This window comes from Anolis carolinensis, chromosome 2 (genome assembly GCF_035594765.1).
Source record: "Anolis carolinensis isolate JA03-04 chromosome 2, rAnoCar3.1.pri, whole genome shotgun sequence".
NCBI classification, from domain to species: domain Eukaryota; kingdom Metazoa; phylum Chordata; class Lepidosauria; order Squamata; family Dactyloidae; genus Anolis; species Anolis carolinensis.
Window position 1 is genome coordinate 91835661 of NC_085842.1, and position 16875 is coordinate 91852535.

The window sequence follows — 16875 nt, forward strand, 5'->3', positions numbered from 1 at the left end:
CAGAGGCAAAACCAGTTCAAGCCGGTTGGTCTTGGTACAGTTATAAAGTCACCATCACAGTAAAATTATAAATCAACCATTTAGAAGCCTCTGTCCATCACAAAAATATACTATAGCTTGGTTTTTCTTGTAAGTATGCCTCTTTCTTTTTAACATATTCTTTCCATCTATATATATATAAAGGAGAAAAGAACTGGCCGCTGTGAAGGTAGCAACAAAACTATAAATCCCAGAAACACGAAACTTGACAAAAACCTTGCCCCAAGGTTCGTGCACGAAACGACACATCAATAACTTAAACTTCCCCCCAAAAACACCAAAACCGAGAAAAAAGGATGTGCGCCTGCACCAGCCTCTACTACGCGCGAAGCCCTTGCACGCTCCACCCCCCCCCCCCACAACTGCCACTCACGCACGAGCCATTCCCTGCCGCACAAGCCACCTTCCCCACCATCCCCATAACACAGCGCCAGAAAACAGAGAAGGGAGAAACAGCGGCGACATCCTGAACGGGTCTTACCGTCTCCCCCCCCCCCCCCCCCGCATTTCTTCACCCTTCCTTCCACAGAAAAGGACCCCCACTCACCTGAAGAAGGGAGATGGGGAAAGGGAGACGACTTTTGTGAGAGGGCGCCTTGGCCGCTTTTCTGCGGCCAAGGCGCCCTCTCACAAAAGCCCTCTCTCAGGAAAGCCTCCCAAAGTTGAAGTTATTCCCCCGGAAGCGAGGAAGAGGCAGCCTCCTTCGACTGAGGGGCGAGAGGAAGAGCCGCTTCGGCTGCTTCTCCTTCCCCAACACAAAAGGACCCCCACTCAGCTGAAGAAGGGAGGTGGGAAAAGGGAGATGACTCCGCTTTTCTGTGGGCAAGATGCCCTCTCGCAAAAGCCTTCCTTCACAAAAGCCTCTCAAAGTTGAAGTTTTTGCCCCGGAAGTGAGGAAGAGGCAGCCTCCTTCGACTCAGGGGCGAGTGGAAGGAAGAGCCACTTCTGCTGCTTCTCCTTCCCCGACACAAAAGGACCCCCACTCGGCTGAAGAGGGGAGGAGGGGAAAGGGAGCCAACTCCGCTTTTCTGCGGACAAGGTACCCTCTCGCAAAAGCCTCCAAACCCCCACCCCAAAGAAGGTGCTTTTTTGGATTTACTACTCTCTTGGGAACCCTATGTTGCTTGGTTCAGTACTGCCTGGATAAAAGTGAGCTACCACTCCCAGATTCCCAGGGCAATCACCCCCCAAACCTTGCCAGTATTCCCAGCTGGCCATGTTGGGTCTTTGGGCCAAGTTTGCTGCACATCCGTCCTCGGCTGGGTTCAGGGTTCTCTCCATAAGGGTAAACTATAACTCCCAGATCCGGGGTCAGTCACCCCCAAACCAGGCCTGTATGCACAGTTGGCTATGCTGGGTCTGTATATGTGCCAAGTTTGTTCCAGATCTTACCTCAGTTGGATTCAATTCTTTCTCCATCAAGTGAACTACAAGTCCCAAAACCAAAATCCATTCCCCTAAACGCCTGCAATATGTTCAGTTGGTCATGGGGACCCTCAGTACTCTTCCACACAGCCATATAACCCATAATATCAAAGCAGAATAACCCACAATATCTGCCTTCATCTGGGTTACCTGAGTCCACACTGCCATATAATCCAGTTCAAACCAGATAATGTGGATTATCTGCCTTGATATTCTGGGTTATATACCACATAGCCATGTAACCCAGAATATCAAGGCAGAATAACCCACAATATCTCCTTTCAACTGGGTTATCTGAGTCCACACTGCCATATAATACAGTTCAAACCAGATAATGTGGATTATCTACCTTCATATTCTGGGTTATACGGCACACAGCCATATAATCCAGAATATCAAGGCAGAATAACCCACAATATCTGCTTTGAACTGTGTTATCTGAGTCCACACTGCCATATAATCCACTTCAGTGTTCATTTTATACAGCTGTTTAGAAGAACCCTCATATAATCCAGTTCTAAGATGATAATATAACATTATAAATATATGGTAGAGTCTCACTTATCCCACATAAACACCCTGGCACAATGTTGCATAAACAAATATGTTGGATAATAAGAAGGGATTAAGGAAAAGTCTATTAAACATCAAATTACATTATGATTTTACAAATTAACCACCAAAACATCATGTTACACAACAAATTTCACAGAAAAAATAGTCCAATGCTCGCTGATGCTATGTAGTAATTACTGTATTTACGAATTTAACACCAAAACATCACAATATATTGAAAACATTCACTACAAAAACATTGACTACTAAAAGACCGACTATGTTCGATAATCCAGAACATTGGATAAGCTAATGTTAGATAAGTAAAACTCCACTCTAATATGAAATAATTACTGTGGTATAATAATACAGAACAATATGATCTCTAAAACCAGGACAATAAATAAACAGCAACACTCGGAAACCAGGCAAATTGGGAATTCCACAGAGGAAACAATCAGGGCCAGCTAACATTTCCCAACAAAGGATTCTCCCAGGCAGGAAGCAAACAGGCTTTAAAGCTGCAAGGCCATTAAATGCTAATCAAGGTGGCTAATTGCAGCATTCATACCTGCCATACTGAAACTACTAATTGCTATTCAAACTGGCCAAACAAGGATTCCACAAACCAGAAAACCTCCAAGCTTTAAATAATAATAATAATAATAATAATAATAACAACTTTATTTATACCCCGCCAACATCTCCCCAACGGGGACTCGGGGCGGCTTACATGGGGCCATGCCCAAAACCATACAATATGACAAAATATAAAACAACAAAAAGCCACGAGACTACTCTGTCCCATACAACCAGGCCTACAAAGGATGCCCTATGTAGAAAGCGGTCAGGATTTTAAAATGCAGTTCAACCTGGCCAAACAAGGATTCCCCTACTAAGGTAGTACCCAGGCTTCAAATCGGCTTTTTCATTAAGAGTGCTACTCCAGCTACTCCACAAAACGGCCAGGCTTGGAGGCTGCAAGGCTATTCACTGCTATTCCACCTGGCCAATGAATGATTCCCATAAGCCACAGCAACGCGTGACCGGGCAAAGCTAGTAATTTATATGTGCATACCTCAGCAAAGGGGGGCTCCCTATCTGCTTCATTGCTGTTAACCAGACTGGAACACTTTACTATTGGTGGGGGGGGGGGGAGGCTAAGGTTTCTGAGGCAGCTTTTTTGTGTGAAGATGAATGCGTTAAACCAAGATCAGGCAGTATTCTCAAGTGCAGTAGCAATCTAATTCTTCTTACAGAAAATACTTAAAAGGTACCTCGTTTGCTTTAGACAAGGGGTCCCCAAACAAAGGCCCGTGGGCTGGATGCGGCCCTCCAAGGTCACTTACCTGGCCACTGTCCTAACCTTTAGACTTAGGGTTGACCTAAGTCTGAAATGACCTGAAGACACACAACAACAACAATCCTAATTTTGGACTATTTCATCATAGTCCAGCCCCCCAACAATCTGAGGAACCATGAACCGGCCCTCCACTTAAAAAGTTAGAAAACCCCTGCTTTAGACTGATAAGAATAGGGTGGATGAAATCAGACAAAATATTTTTCATCACATCCAAAATTTGGGAATTGACCCAAGATATTACTACTTTTTCCTTTAGCTTAAGCTAAGAGGGCGTTAAGCTAACCATTTCTTAAAGTACAGTAGTCATTTTGTTTATAAAATCATTAAAAGAATTCTGTGTTTAAAGAAAAGCATCACGAAGGTCTTGCCTGCTGTGCAAGATCTAAAACCAAACTATTTGAAGAAATAGGTTGAACTTTTATCATCAGCATATATTTAATAGATTTTGATATTGCTGTGCAAAACTACAAAAATCATCTGGATGAGATTAAAAGCAGTAGGGAATCTCATATCATTTAATACTTTACCCAGTGAGATGTTGAAAGAAGTAGAGAAAAACATTTAAGGTGCTAAAAGTTGCCTTTTTTTCAGGGAATTATTGATTTGGGAAGTGGAATTGGTTAAGTCATGTTAAATTGAAACAATGTAGAATTCAGTAAATTTTAGATCTCGCCTAGAGTCTGCATGGTGTTTGAAAGATTTAAAATACTAACATACACTATTTTACATGACCTATTCATATTTTCATATGGTTTTTTCTTTAACTTTTGAAACAAAAAGTAAGATTTAAGATTTCTGAAATAAAATTGAAAGTTAAGGTATGTGTGGATGCATAACCTTTACTTTCTAAAGCAGGCTTGTGGCCTCTCTGGTGTTTGGGACTCCAACTCCCAGAAGCCTTAGCCAGCTTGTCCAATGTTCAGGAATTCTTGGAACTTTAGCGCAAAACACCTGGAGAGGGCACTGAATGTGCAGGCCTGCTCTAAACCAAGATATTAATATATTTTTTAAAACTCAGCTTCAGATGTTTGTTTCAACACAATCTTAAAAATGTTAACTGTGTGTGTTCAAAATGGCTTCATAAGCATTGGTTCATTTTTTCAAGGACAGAAATTGTCTAAAAGCAATTAAATGCTGAAAGACCAGACATGATAGGCATTTTCTTTAAAAATGAATATTACACCTGGAATTTGCAGGCATGCAAAGAGATCTTGTAACATTGTTGAGACTAACTGCAAGCAAGAAGTTGGTAGCATAAGCTTTCCTAGACTTAAGTCTACTTTATCAGATCAACCGTTCCTTTGCATACTGATTTAGACTATAACACAGCTATGTCTTGGAATTTGCAAGTAAGCCTCAAAATTAAAGATGCATTTTGATCCAATCTTCAGAATGAAAATACATATTTCCATTTGGGTACCAGCAGAGCAATCAGAATAGCAATTAAAAACTTTACCAACCATAAGGAGAAAAAAAATCTGTACAAAATAACCTTGAAGGAATTTTGTGCTTATCGTGATGCCTCCTAAGTTGCATCAGATTCTCTCCTCCAGGACCTTTATCTCTATTTACACATTTAAATGGTTCAAGCAACTGGCACTAGCCACATTGTGCAACTCAGTAAAAACTGCTTTGGTCAAGTTATCCTTTCCTTCATAATAAGAAAGCTCTCCAGAAAATCAGCAGAAAAAAATGAAAGTCCAATGATCTAGCTCTTTTTCTTTTTCTCTGCATATGCAGATCACCCAAAATAGAGCCAAACAACCAGTCCCAAGCATTTTGATTCTATTTTGTAGCAGCTGTGAATTGTTGGGTGCAAATCCCTGCCCACCTCTCTCCTTTAGCAATATTGCCAACTTTCATCCTGATATGTGCAATAGACAGATTGATTTTTCAGTTCTGAGGCTGTGCAGTAACAGCCCAATGCACATGCTCCTTCATGTGGCATTGGATATGAAAGGTATTGTGCCACCAAATCAAAATTTAGTAATAAATGGATGAATCCTGTGTCCATTTGATGCTCTGTGTAAGCATCAGTGGGACAGAAGAAGCTCATGAGTGGCAATACGGGCCAATATCATCCTGCTCAAATCCCCTGTTGATTTGTGGGAAAACTGGTGGTGTTGGTGATTAAAAAGCTTTTAGGTCTTAGCACTTTTCAGCAGGAGTGCAAATAGTTTTATATAAATTTTATACAAATTTAATATTTCCTAAATTGAGCAGCAGCAGCACTTCTAGATTTCCTTTTCCTTTGCAAATAGGCTAGTGGGAATAGGAGGCAGGGCCTTTTTTGTGGTATTTTGAAATTGGGATCATATAATGTGGGCCTCTGACAAAGCGTTGTACTTGTCATGAGAGCAGTCAACCCAGGATGTGTTGCTATATCGTTTTGTTGGGTTTGGGTTTTTGTACAAACTTTCTTGAAGTAAAAAATGGTTCTGCAGCAACACTTGGCAGATTTATTCCCAGTACACTTAATTGGGGTCGTTACGCCTTTCTTTCTCTTTTACTTTACATTTATAATCTCTCTTGGAATAAAAAGTGAAGTGTTGAGTATTTATGTTCACTGGTTTTAATTAACTAAATAACTTTTGCTGGCAAATAATTAATATACAGAGATGCTGCTATAAGGAAGCATAACATAATAATAATAATAATAATAATAATAATAATAATAATAATAATAATAATAACAACAACAACCAAAGTCTCAACCATTGTTAGTTAAACAAAAGCAATGGCTACTCCACAGAGCATATAGCAGTTTGTGTTGCCTCCATGCTGACAGCAAGATGGCCTTTCTTAAATCAGCAGGTTTAATGCTCTTCTTCATTACTGCAATGTACAAACCTTGCACAGTTAATTCCTGTTTGAAGACATACTTTTCTTTCAAGCTTCCTGTCAATGTGTTATCATTATTATTCCAAGATATTGTTGAGTAGGGTATTGATACTGTTAAGGTGATGATGATTCGACCATGATTACGGCCACACACAGGATTCCTGGATTACTGAGAAAGACCTACATGCTGATTCATGCAACCTATTCACTGGAACAAGAATAGTAGATGATTTCCCATCTTCCCCCTTTAGAATGTTATTACTTGTTCAGTTTGATTTCTTTCCCCTTTATATCAGCACAGTAGTTGTTGTCTTTTAATTTTCTCAGTGATAGCGATGAAGAAAAGAAATCTAGAAGAGCTAAATCACCTAAAGGTGAATTCAAAGATGAAGAGGAGACAGTGACCACAAAACACATCCATATTACACAGGCCACAGAGACCACGACCACCAGGCACAAACGCACAGCGAATCCATCAAAAACCATTGACCTGGGAGCAGCTGCACATTACACAGGAGACAAAGAAAGCCCAGATCAGAATGCTGCAACTCACACTTCACAGTCTACAGCAAAGGTAGGAGGCAATAGAAGATACAACTATACCTTTCAATTTGCTATCATTCAAACTGAAAGTTTTTTAATCAAAAAGTAGTACATGTGAAGTTTTAAAAAGCTTCATGAAAGTGATTTTACTGTTAGCAGCAGAATTGCATTTGGGTCAAACTGTGGTTACCCTAAGTCAAGGGTTTGAGATTCCCAGATCATTTTTAGGGGTACTGACAATTATATGAGTGATTTGCAGATGTCAGGGAATACCAACCCCCATCTTTAATTCATTAAAACCCTAATGAAAACCTCACCTGGAAGACAGAATGATTATTAGGAATAGCAAAAACACAGAGCTACAGCTGAATTTATTGTTCTTTTCAAACAATTAAGCATTCATCTTCTAAGTCTAAACCTACATCCAAATTAAAGATTAGACTCCTCATTGGAAAGGCTGTTTCATAGCCTTGGAGCAATTCCTGTAAAACTTAACTGGTGTGTGTACATGGAGCAAGGTCATTGAAAAGTAGAGTCTAGCAGTCTCGAAAGTTTAAGACTTCCATGCTTAGGCTTCAGGACTAGTATTCAGGACTAAAGTTGATTGTGGAACGCCCTCCCAAATGATGTCAGAGAGGCTCCCTCCCTCCTATCTTTCCGCAGGAAAGTTAAGACCTGATTGTAGGACCAGGCTTTCAAGCAATAACAGCAGCATCAATCACTACCACACCTTTTTGAACTCAATGACAGACCCAGTTTTTAGACTCCAAATGTGCCAATTGTATATTTATATGTATATTTTTATGAATGTTTAATGTATTTTATTTATTTATTTTTCAAACTTATATGCCGCCACTCCCCTAGGGCTCGGAGCGGCTCACAAGAACCGGCTAAAATCAGCAATTTAAAAAAACATCTTAAAAACATCTTTAAAAACATTTTAAAAACATTCTAAAAGCACCTTTTAAAACATCAACAACAGAACTCAAAAGCCTGTTGAAACAGATGTGTCTTACATGCCCTGCGGAAGGCCAACAAGTCCCGCAAGGCACGAACTTCAGGTGGCAAGGTGTTCCAGAGCGATGGCGCCACTACTGAAAAGGCTCTGCGTCTAGTTGCAGTTAGATGAAAAGTCTTAAAACTGGGGACTTCCAGTAGGTCTTGGTCCTCAGAACGGAGGGATCTCTGGGGTTTGTAGGAAGTGAGGCAGTCCCTCAGGTACATCGGCCCTAGACCATGTAAGGCCTTGAAGGTAAGCACCATCACTTTGAAAGTGATCCGGTGCTCAATTGGTAACCAGTGCAGCTGCCGTAAGATTGGTGTTATGTGGCATCTTATCGGGACTCCCGCAAGGAGCCGGGCAGCTGCATTTTGCACCAATTTGAGCTTCCGGATCACCGACACAGGAAGGCCAATGTAAAGGGCGTTACAGTAATCCAGTCTTGAGATGACTGTAGCCTGGATCACCGTAGCCAGGTTGTCCCTAGACAGATAGGGGGCTAGCCGTCTAGCCTGCCGAAGATGAAAAAAGGCAGTTTTGGTAACGGCGGAGACCTGGGCCTCCATCATCAATGAAGGGTCCAAGAGGACTCCCAGACTCTTTACCAGTAGAGACGGGCGTAGCACTTCGCCATCCAGGGTTGGCAACTGGATATCACCACTGCCTGGTCGGCCCAGCCATAGGATCTCCGTCTTTGCTGGATTCACCCTCACCTACTGGAACGCAACCATCCAATAATGGCCTCGAGTCACTGATGAAAACTGTCGGGTACAGACTCCGGTCGGCCCTCCATCTTTAACACAAGCTGAGTGTCGTGAGCATATTGATAACACTCGAGCCCGAAATCTTAATTTTAATTGATTGAATGAACTGTATTATTTTTATATACATGTTTTATTGTAAGCCGCCCTGAGTCTCCTATTGGGTGAGAAGGGCGGGATACAAGTACTGTAATAAATAAATAAATTGTGTCATAGTAAAGGTTTTCCCCTGACGTTAAGTCCAGTCATGTCTGACTCTGGGGGTTGGTGATCATCTCCATTACTAAGCCAAAGAGCCGGCGTTGTCCGTAGACACCTCCAAGGTCATGTGGCCGGCATGACTGCATGGAGCGCCGTTACCTTCCCGCCGGAGCGGTACCTATTGATCTACTAGCATTGGCATGTTTTCGAACTGCTAGGTTGGCAGGAGCTGGAGCTAACAGCGGCCGCTCACGCCGCTCCCGGGGTTTGAACCTGGGACCTTTTGGTCTCCAGCTCAGTGCTTTAACACACTCTGCCACCGGGGCTCCTAAATTTTGTCATAGAACAAGTGAAATAGGTTCTATCTTCCAGTAGCTATTTGCATGCACACAAAATCTTTCTGTATTGCCTGGACTGAAACATTGTTTATCACTGTGGCAATCAGGCTACTGATGTATTAGGCTGTGGTCCAATTTCATGAAGTGATGTTGCTGTGAGGATTTCTTAAGATGCCTTATTCTAGAGACATTGTACCCCCTTCTCAACTAGCTTCATTCTGGGTCTGCCCAGTTCACTGACTTGTAGCATGAGACAAGCATGAAGGAAGTTACTTACCAGGTGCTGAACACATCCAGTGTCTTGTTTAAAATAAAAACATGCACTAACCTGTTGATCATTTTATTTAATAAAAAATCAAAATCTATATTAGTGTAAGCCCTATATTAGGCTGGCCATGATGTCACAAAAATGTATAAGCTTTTTAGTGTTCTTCATCAGACAAGATGTTTCATAAAGGTTATGAGAGGAGAGGGGGAAGAAGCTTGACGTTGAAGCTGTGGGATCTGCATCGTGGATTTTAGGGTTATTTTCTCTTATTTCCCTTATTTTCTCTTGACTGTGTTCAGACAAAAGGATGTTGTCATCATCGCCTCCTTGAACCTGCTTAAATAATAGAGCTTTTGGAAATGAATTTACCTATTAAGTTGCTGGGAAAAATCTTGTTCTCCACTACATCCACATTTTTCTACATGTTGTTTATTATACTGTTCATGGTTATTCCAAAATCAGTCCCATTAGCTTCCTTGTAACTTATTTTCTTACATCTGAGAAAATAGACTTAGTCTATGAAAGCTTATGCTCCAAACTTCGTTTTCTCCCTTAGTCGCTAACATCCCATTGCATACTTATTTCTAAGCAAATGTGTTTAGGATTTCAACACTCAGTAATGATGTTCCGCCTTTCTCCTCATCCCTTGTTATTTTTGCCTCTTTGTTTAAATTTCAATTATCTTCCCCAACCATCCAACAATAACAACCTGCAGCAAGTGTACTGGAAGGAACTTCTTAAAAGCAAATTAAAGTGAGCCATTTGTCAGCTTAATCGATAACGTTGTAATGAGCGGGTTTTCTAGAAGCCCCTCAGGTGCATAGAGTTTACCATAGATGCACTTGGCTTCATGCCAAGGTTCATAGATTATTAAAATGACATTGTGCTTCAGGAAAGGGAACTTCCCACCCATTGCCATTCTTTGTAAGTGTGTACAGAAGTCTAATATTCCATCAGTCAGACATGATAATGCGGCTTCGTGAAGTAGTTAAAGCAATGGCCTGTGTCAGTAAATGTGAAGTTTGTTTCCCAAAATTACCAAATCCATCTGAACAAATTTTACAGGAATCAAAAGAATGTGCGGAAGATATGCATTTATTTGCTATAAAATGCAATTTTCCAAGTCCTGTCCTGAAGGGATTTGATACAATTTGAAAGTTTTGATCTGTACTTAATTTTCTTCTCCTAGTCAACAAGTTGATGCCATGCATAACTCATTTTATATTTTTTTGAGATTTGGCACCTTTTTTTAAAGAAACTACAAATGTATTCCTTTCCTTGTGACAATATCTAATTCTTGATAGAAGACGTTTAAAACTTCAGTTTCAGTATTATGGAATCAAATGAACAGAAATGCAGCTGCGGAAGAGGAGGGAGAAATGGTCTCTTGTGCTGCAGTCAGGAAATTGTAGTGCTGCAGTCTGAGATTTCGGGCTCGAGTGTAATTAATATGCTGACGACACTCAGCTTGTGTTAAAGATGGAAGGCCGACCGGATTCTGTACTCGACAATTGTCATCAATGCCTCGAGGCCATTATTGGATGGTTGCGTTCCAGTAGGCTGAGGGTGAATCCAGCAAAGACGGAGATCCTATGGCTGGGCCGACCGGGCAGTGGGGATATCCAGTTGCCAACCCTGGATGGCGAAGCGCTATGCCCGTCTTCACTAGTAAAGAGTCTTGGAGTCCTCTTGGACCCTTCACTGACGATGGAGGCCCAGGTCTCCGCCGTTAACAAAACCGCCTTTTTTCATCTTTGGCAGGCTAGACGGCTAGCCCCCTATCTGTTTAGGGACAACCTGGCTACGGTGATCCAGGCTACGGTCATCTCGAGACTGGACTACTGTAATGCCCTTTACATTGGCCTTCCTGTGTCGGTGATCCAGAAGCTCAAATTGGTGCAAAATGCAGCTGCCCGGCTCCTTGCGGGAGTCCCGATGAGTTGCCACATAACACCAATCTTACTGCAGCTGCGCTGGTTACCAATTGAGCACCGGATCACTTTCAAAGTGATGGTACTTACCTTTAAGGCCTTATATGGTCTAAGGCCGATGTACCTGAGGGACCGCCTCACTCCCTACAAACCCCAGAGATCCCTCCGTTCTGAGGACCAAGACCTGTTGGAAGTCCCCAGTTTTAAGACTAACAGCAACTAGACGCAGAGCCTTTTCAGCAGTGGCGCCATCTCTCTGGAACACCTTGCCACCTTAAGTTCGTGCCTTGCGGGACTTGTCGACCTTCTGCAGGGCATGTAAGACACACCTGTTTCGGCAGGCTTTTGAGTTCTGTTATTGATGTTTTAAAAGGTGCTTTTCGGATGTTTTTAAGATGTTTTTTAAAGATGTTTTTAAATTGTTGATTTTAGCCGATTCTTGTAAGCCGCCCCGAGCCCTAGGGGAGTGGCAGCATATAAGTTTGAAAAATAAATAAATAAATAAATATTGTTTCATAATGCCTTTTCTGTTTTCCTCTGAATTTCCATGATGTTGCACCTGACTTGGATACTTAGAATGATAGAATAGTAGAGTTGGAAGAGACCTCATGGGCCATCCAGTCCAACCCCCCGCTAAGAAGCAGGAAATCGCATTCAAAGCACCCCCGACATATGGCCATCCAGCCTCTGCTTAAAAGCCTCCAAAGAAGGAGCCTCCACCACAGCCCGGGGGAGAGAGTTCCACTGCCGAACAGCTCTCACAGTCAGGAAGTTCTTCCTGATGTTCAGGTGGAATCTCCTTTCCTGTAGTTTGAAGCCATTGTTCCGTGTCCTAGTCTGCAGGGCAGCAGAAAACAAACTTGCTCCCTCCTCCCTATGACTTCCCCTCACATATTTGTACATGGCTATCATATCTCCTCTCAGCCTTCTCTTCTGCAGGCTAAACATGCCCAGCTCTTTAAGCCGCTCCTCATAGGGCTTGTTCTCCAGACCCTTAATCATTTTAGTTGCCCTCCTCTGGACGCTTTCCAGCTTGTCAACATTTCCCTTCAACTGCGGTGCCCAAAATTGGACACAGTATTCCAGGTGTGGTCTGACCAAGGCAGAATAGAGGGGGAGCATGACTTCCCTGGATCTAGACGCTATTCCCCTATTTATGCAGGCCAGAATCCCATTGGCTTTTTTAGCTGCCACATCACATTGTTGGCTCATGTTTAACTTGTTGTCCATGAGGATTCCAAGGTCTTTTTCGCACACACTGCTGTCAAGCCAGGCGTCCCCCATTCTGTATCTTTGCATTCCATTTTTTCTGCCGAAGTGAAGTATCTTGCATTTGTCTAATTCGTTAATAAAGATGTTGAACAGAACCGGGCCCAGGACGGAGCACTTGGTGAAATTAGAGCATTTTCCTGCAATTTCCATGGCAAAGTAGTAATGTTAACATGTAACTCAGCAGATTATGTTTCTAGACTGAAGTAACAAGGTCAAAACAAATTCGTAAATAGCCCTTTTAATAAGAAAAGTAGCATTCTAGGCTCGATTTTGATATTAAAAAAGGATCAGCTTTATTAGGATTCCTATTTTAAAATTATAGAATAATTCTTTTTATTCTGTTTTCTAATGCTGTTGTTATACATTGATTTCCAGTTATAGGTGGACTATGTCCAAGTTGGATGTAATCTGTCAAATATGTTAATGTTTTATTGTTCGTTTTTTGTTCTAAGCCTTATTCATGCCTTCTAAATCTCTCTTGTCACAGACTCTCTCCCTTCAAAAAATGTTGTGATGGGAGTCTCATGTGCTTCACATCTATATAACTGTATTTATTTATAAACACTTCAAATTTCTTGTACTTAGGTTCCAGCCAGCAAGTCCTCCAATGACCTGGTAGATATTTTGTTTGATGGTGCTGATCAGTCTCTTCCAAGAGGTAAAGTGCATTTGTTTTCTTCCTGGAAGTTCCTAAATGTACAAGCCTATATTTTTTAGTACTGGAAAAAGTTGAGGGATGTGTCCTACAAACTAAGAAAAAGGATATAAGTCACTTAAATATAAAGCTACTCATATACTCGGGGAACTGCATGCAAATTGCCATATTATATGGATTAATAATAACTATAACACCTTAGAAAGATTCATAGCTAAGTCAGTGTGTCAGGAACAACAGCGGGTGGAAAGCAATGTTATTCATAATTAATTCTAAAAGCATGTAATCCAGCTAGATTTCAAGGCTTCTCATGTTATACAGCCTGATAGAGAGGCAATGGTGAAAGTAGGTGATTTCCATTCACAAATGTATACAACAAAAGTGAACTCACTGATTTTTATTGCTGGTGACTCCTGGGTAACCTCAGTCTAGAGGCAAAAGTATTATGTCTCTTTGCCTCTTTAAAATTCATTCTCGGTTTGTGTAAAGCTGTAGCTACTAGCTACAGTAGTATGAGCTTCTGTTCTTGTTCTAGAGTGTAGTGTTAATAAAGCTAGCAAGAATAAATGTGGAGTTTGGTTCCAAAAGGTACCAAATCTAAAATAAATTGACAAATGAATTACAGACGGTAGCACATTGTTGGCTAGGAGAATATTGTGTACAGGTCAAAACTATCAAAATGTATCAAATCACTTTGATATAGGACTTGGGAAATTGTATTTATAACAAAAGAATGCATAGCATGTCCCCCGATTCCTGTAACAATTGTTGAGATGGATTTGGTAACTTTTGGAAACCACAGATCACAATAGTAGACATGAAATCTTTGCTCCCTGGACGTCTTTGCTCCCTGGCTTCAGGTAAGATTTGGCTAAGATTGGAAGCTGAGTGTGGGCTTGGCTCCTGTGGTCAAAGTCTAACTGCTGTGTGCCTGTTGTATTGAAAGAGAGCCAGATGCTTAAGTTGATTGACAACAGGCATTGTCCCCTGTTAATTGAGTGATTGGGGAAGCTATATTTGCCAGTGTCGCGCGCGCCATTAGACACCTTTACTAACTATCCTTTATAGTACATACCGAAAACAAAACAAGATAAACAAATACACAAAGAGGTGGTTTTTGGCAATCTACACATAAAGTGCGTGCATATTACCTAACTGTATAAATATCCCGCTAGGCCACCTCACTCACCAAGAGATGGAACAAAAGCAAAACTTTCCCATCACATGCACCAGCTGTGGCATGTTCCGCTTTTTCACACAAAAACTAGTCAACTACATCTGCTCCAAATGCAAACAGATGACTGATGGAGCAGAGGATCCAATAACTCGAGGAACGTATTAAGACCCTTAAGGCCATTCAGGAACTCGAGCTCTTCTTGGACACTGCACACGCTGTTCTAGATACACAACCTGCATCACACCAACAGCATGATGAGGAACTTTATGGGGAGATCTATTTGAATGTCCACAACCCTCAGGCTTGGAAGGAGGTCACCCATAGAAAGAGACACAGGACCAGGCAGCCTCTGCAGAATAATTCTGCTCAGCTGGACTTACACAACAGATTCCAAATTCTTACACCACTAATATCTGATCAGGAAACACATCTTGTGGAGGACCACAGTTACTTAGATATCACTCAGTGGGCCACCCTTGATCATTGCACGGTGGATAGCCCTGACAGGGATGATGCTTCACCACTTTCACACTTACACAATCATGCAGATGCTCCATCTCCAATCATAGGCCAGGCGCAACAGGAAGACCCTTGGGAGATTGATGGGCTCTTGGACGCATCTCAATGGATTTTCATTGATGAATGCACTGGGGGTGTTGAGGAGGAGGACAACACTTTACACCTACACAATTCACTTCAACTGGAACACTCTTCAGGGGACTTACACACTGTCATGCACAAAAGGGACCCTATAAATCCTCAAAGGAAACAGGTCTTGGTAGTAGAGGAACGGAAGCCATCATTTCCAGACCGGATGGGATGGCTCGAGAAATATGCTGCCTCCTGGGGGCAAAAATACATCATATCACTTAGAGGCTCACCAGGCTCCTTAAACCCCATCACCCTCCCCCCCCTATGTTGATTCATGTAGGAACCAATGACACCACTAGGCATACTTTTCAAAAGATCACAAACAATTTTTGAGCTCTTGGAACAAAACTAAAACTATGTAATGTACATGTAATCTTTTCATCCCTCCTTCCCGTTGTAGGACACGGCTCTACAAGGGCCATAAAAATAGTACAGGTAAATAACTGGCTCAGAAAATGGTGTCAGGAGGAGCGTTTTGGCTTCCTCAACCATGGCCTACTCTTTCAGGAGGATGGCCTACTGGCAAGTGATGGGATGCATCTCACACAAGTAGGTAAACATCTTTTTGCACATAGACTCACAAACCTCATCAGGCGCACTTTAAACTAGATCCACTGGGGGAGGGGAACAACAGCCTGGCGAACACTATATTACCCATGACCACGGGGAACCGCTAAAAGACTAAACGGAGGACTGCACAAACACAGCAAGGACCAAGTACCAAGAGCATAATAATCCCAAATAAACAGTTTGGGGGAAGGTCACAGGGGCTTACATGTCTTTACACTAATGCACAGAGCATGGGAAATAAGCAAGACGAACTCCAACTTTTAGCACAGCACCACACATACGATGTCATAGGCATCACTGAAACCTGGTGGGATGACTCCCATCACTGGAATGTAGCATTGAGGGCTATAACCTCTTTCACAGAAATAGAACAAAGGGGAGAGGGGGGTAAGTAGCTTTATATGTCAAAAACAGTAGCAGAAGAAATGCAAAACTGTAATCCGGGAAACCAGCTTGAAAGCATCTGGATAAGAATCAAGGGAACCGGGACTCAAAAAGATCTCGTCATGGGTGTCTACTACAGACCTCCGAGCCAGGATGAAGGACTTGATGAAGTCTTCTGTCAACAGCTGACCAAACAGGCACAAAGAAGAGTTATAGTAGTCATGGGCGATTTCGACTATCCTGATATCTGCTGGAAAACAAACTCGGCTAAGAGTACAAAGTCCAACAAATTCTTCACTTGCCTTGCAGACAATTTTATGATCCAAAAGGTAGAAGAGTCAACACGGGGATCGGCTACTCTTGATCTAATCTTAACAAATGTGGAAGACCTGATCAATATAGTTGAAGTGGCCGGATCCTTGGGGGCAAGTGACCATGTGCTCTTGCAATTTGCCATACAAAGGAAGGCTGAAACTAAGACAAGTCAAACATGTATTCTGGACTTTAAGAGAGCTGACTTCCAAAAAATGAAGGAAATACTGAGCAGCATTCCATGGACGCCAGTATTAAAAAACAAGAGAGTTGAGGATGGATCGGAGTTTTTTAAAAGTGAAATACTCAAGGCACAAATGCAAACAGTGCCAACAAAGAAAAAAAAATAAGACAAGTGCAAAGAAGCCAGAATGGATGTCCAAAGAACTTCTAACTGGGCTAAGACTCAAAAGAGACATGCACAAGAAGTGGAAAGGGGGAGAAATCACCAAAGAAGAATTCCAACGTATAGTATAACTCCTGTAGAGAAAAGGTTTGTAAGGCTAAAGCGCAAAATGAGCTCAGGCTTGCCAGGGACATTAAAAACAACAAAAAAGGCTTTTTTACTTACGTTGGTAGAAAAAGGAAG

The 16875-nt window shown here is 41.8% G+C and overlaps 1 protein-coding gene across 1 annotated transcript in view; it reads left to right on the forward strand.

The window, feature by feature from the left end:
* Nucleotides 1-16875, forward strand: part of clint1 (clathrin interactor 1) — a 93601-nt gene that overhangs the window by 59433 nt on the left and 17293 nt on the right. The window contains exons 7-8 of the mRNA XM_008114799.3: nucleotides 6551-6797; nucleotides 13123-13195. Of these exons, the coding sequence (XP_008113006.1) occupies nucleotides 6551-6797; nucleotides 13123-13195 (320 nt within the window). The remainder of the gene's footprint in view (nucleotides 1-6550; nucleotides 6798-13122; nucleotides 13196-16875) is intronic.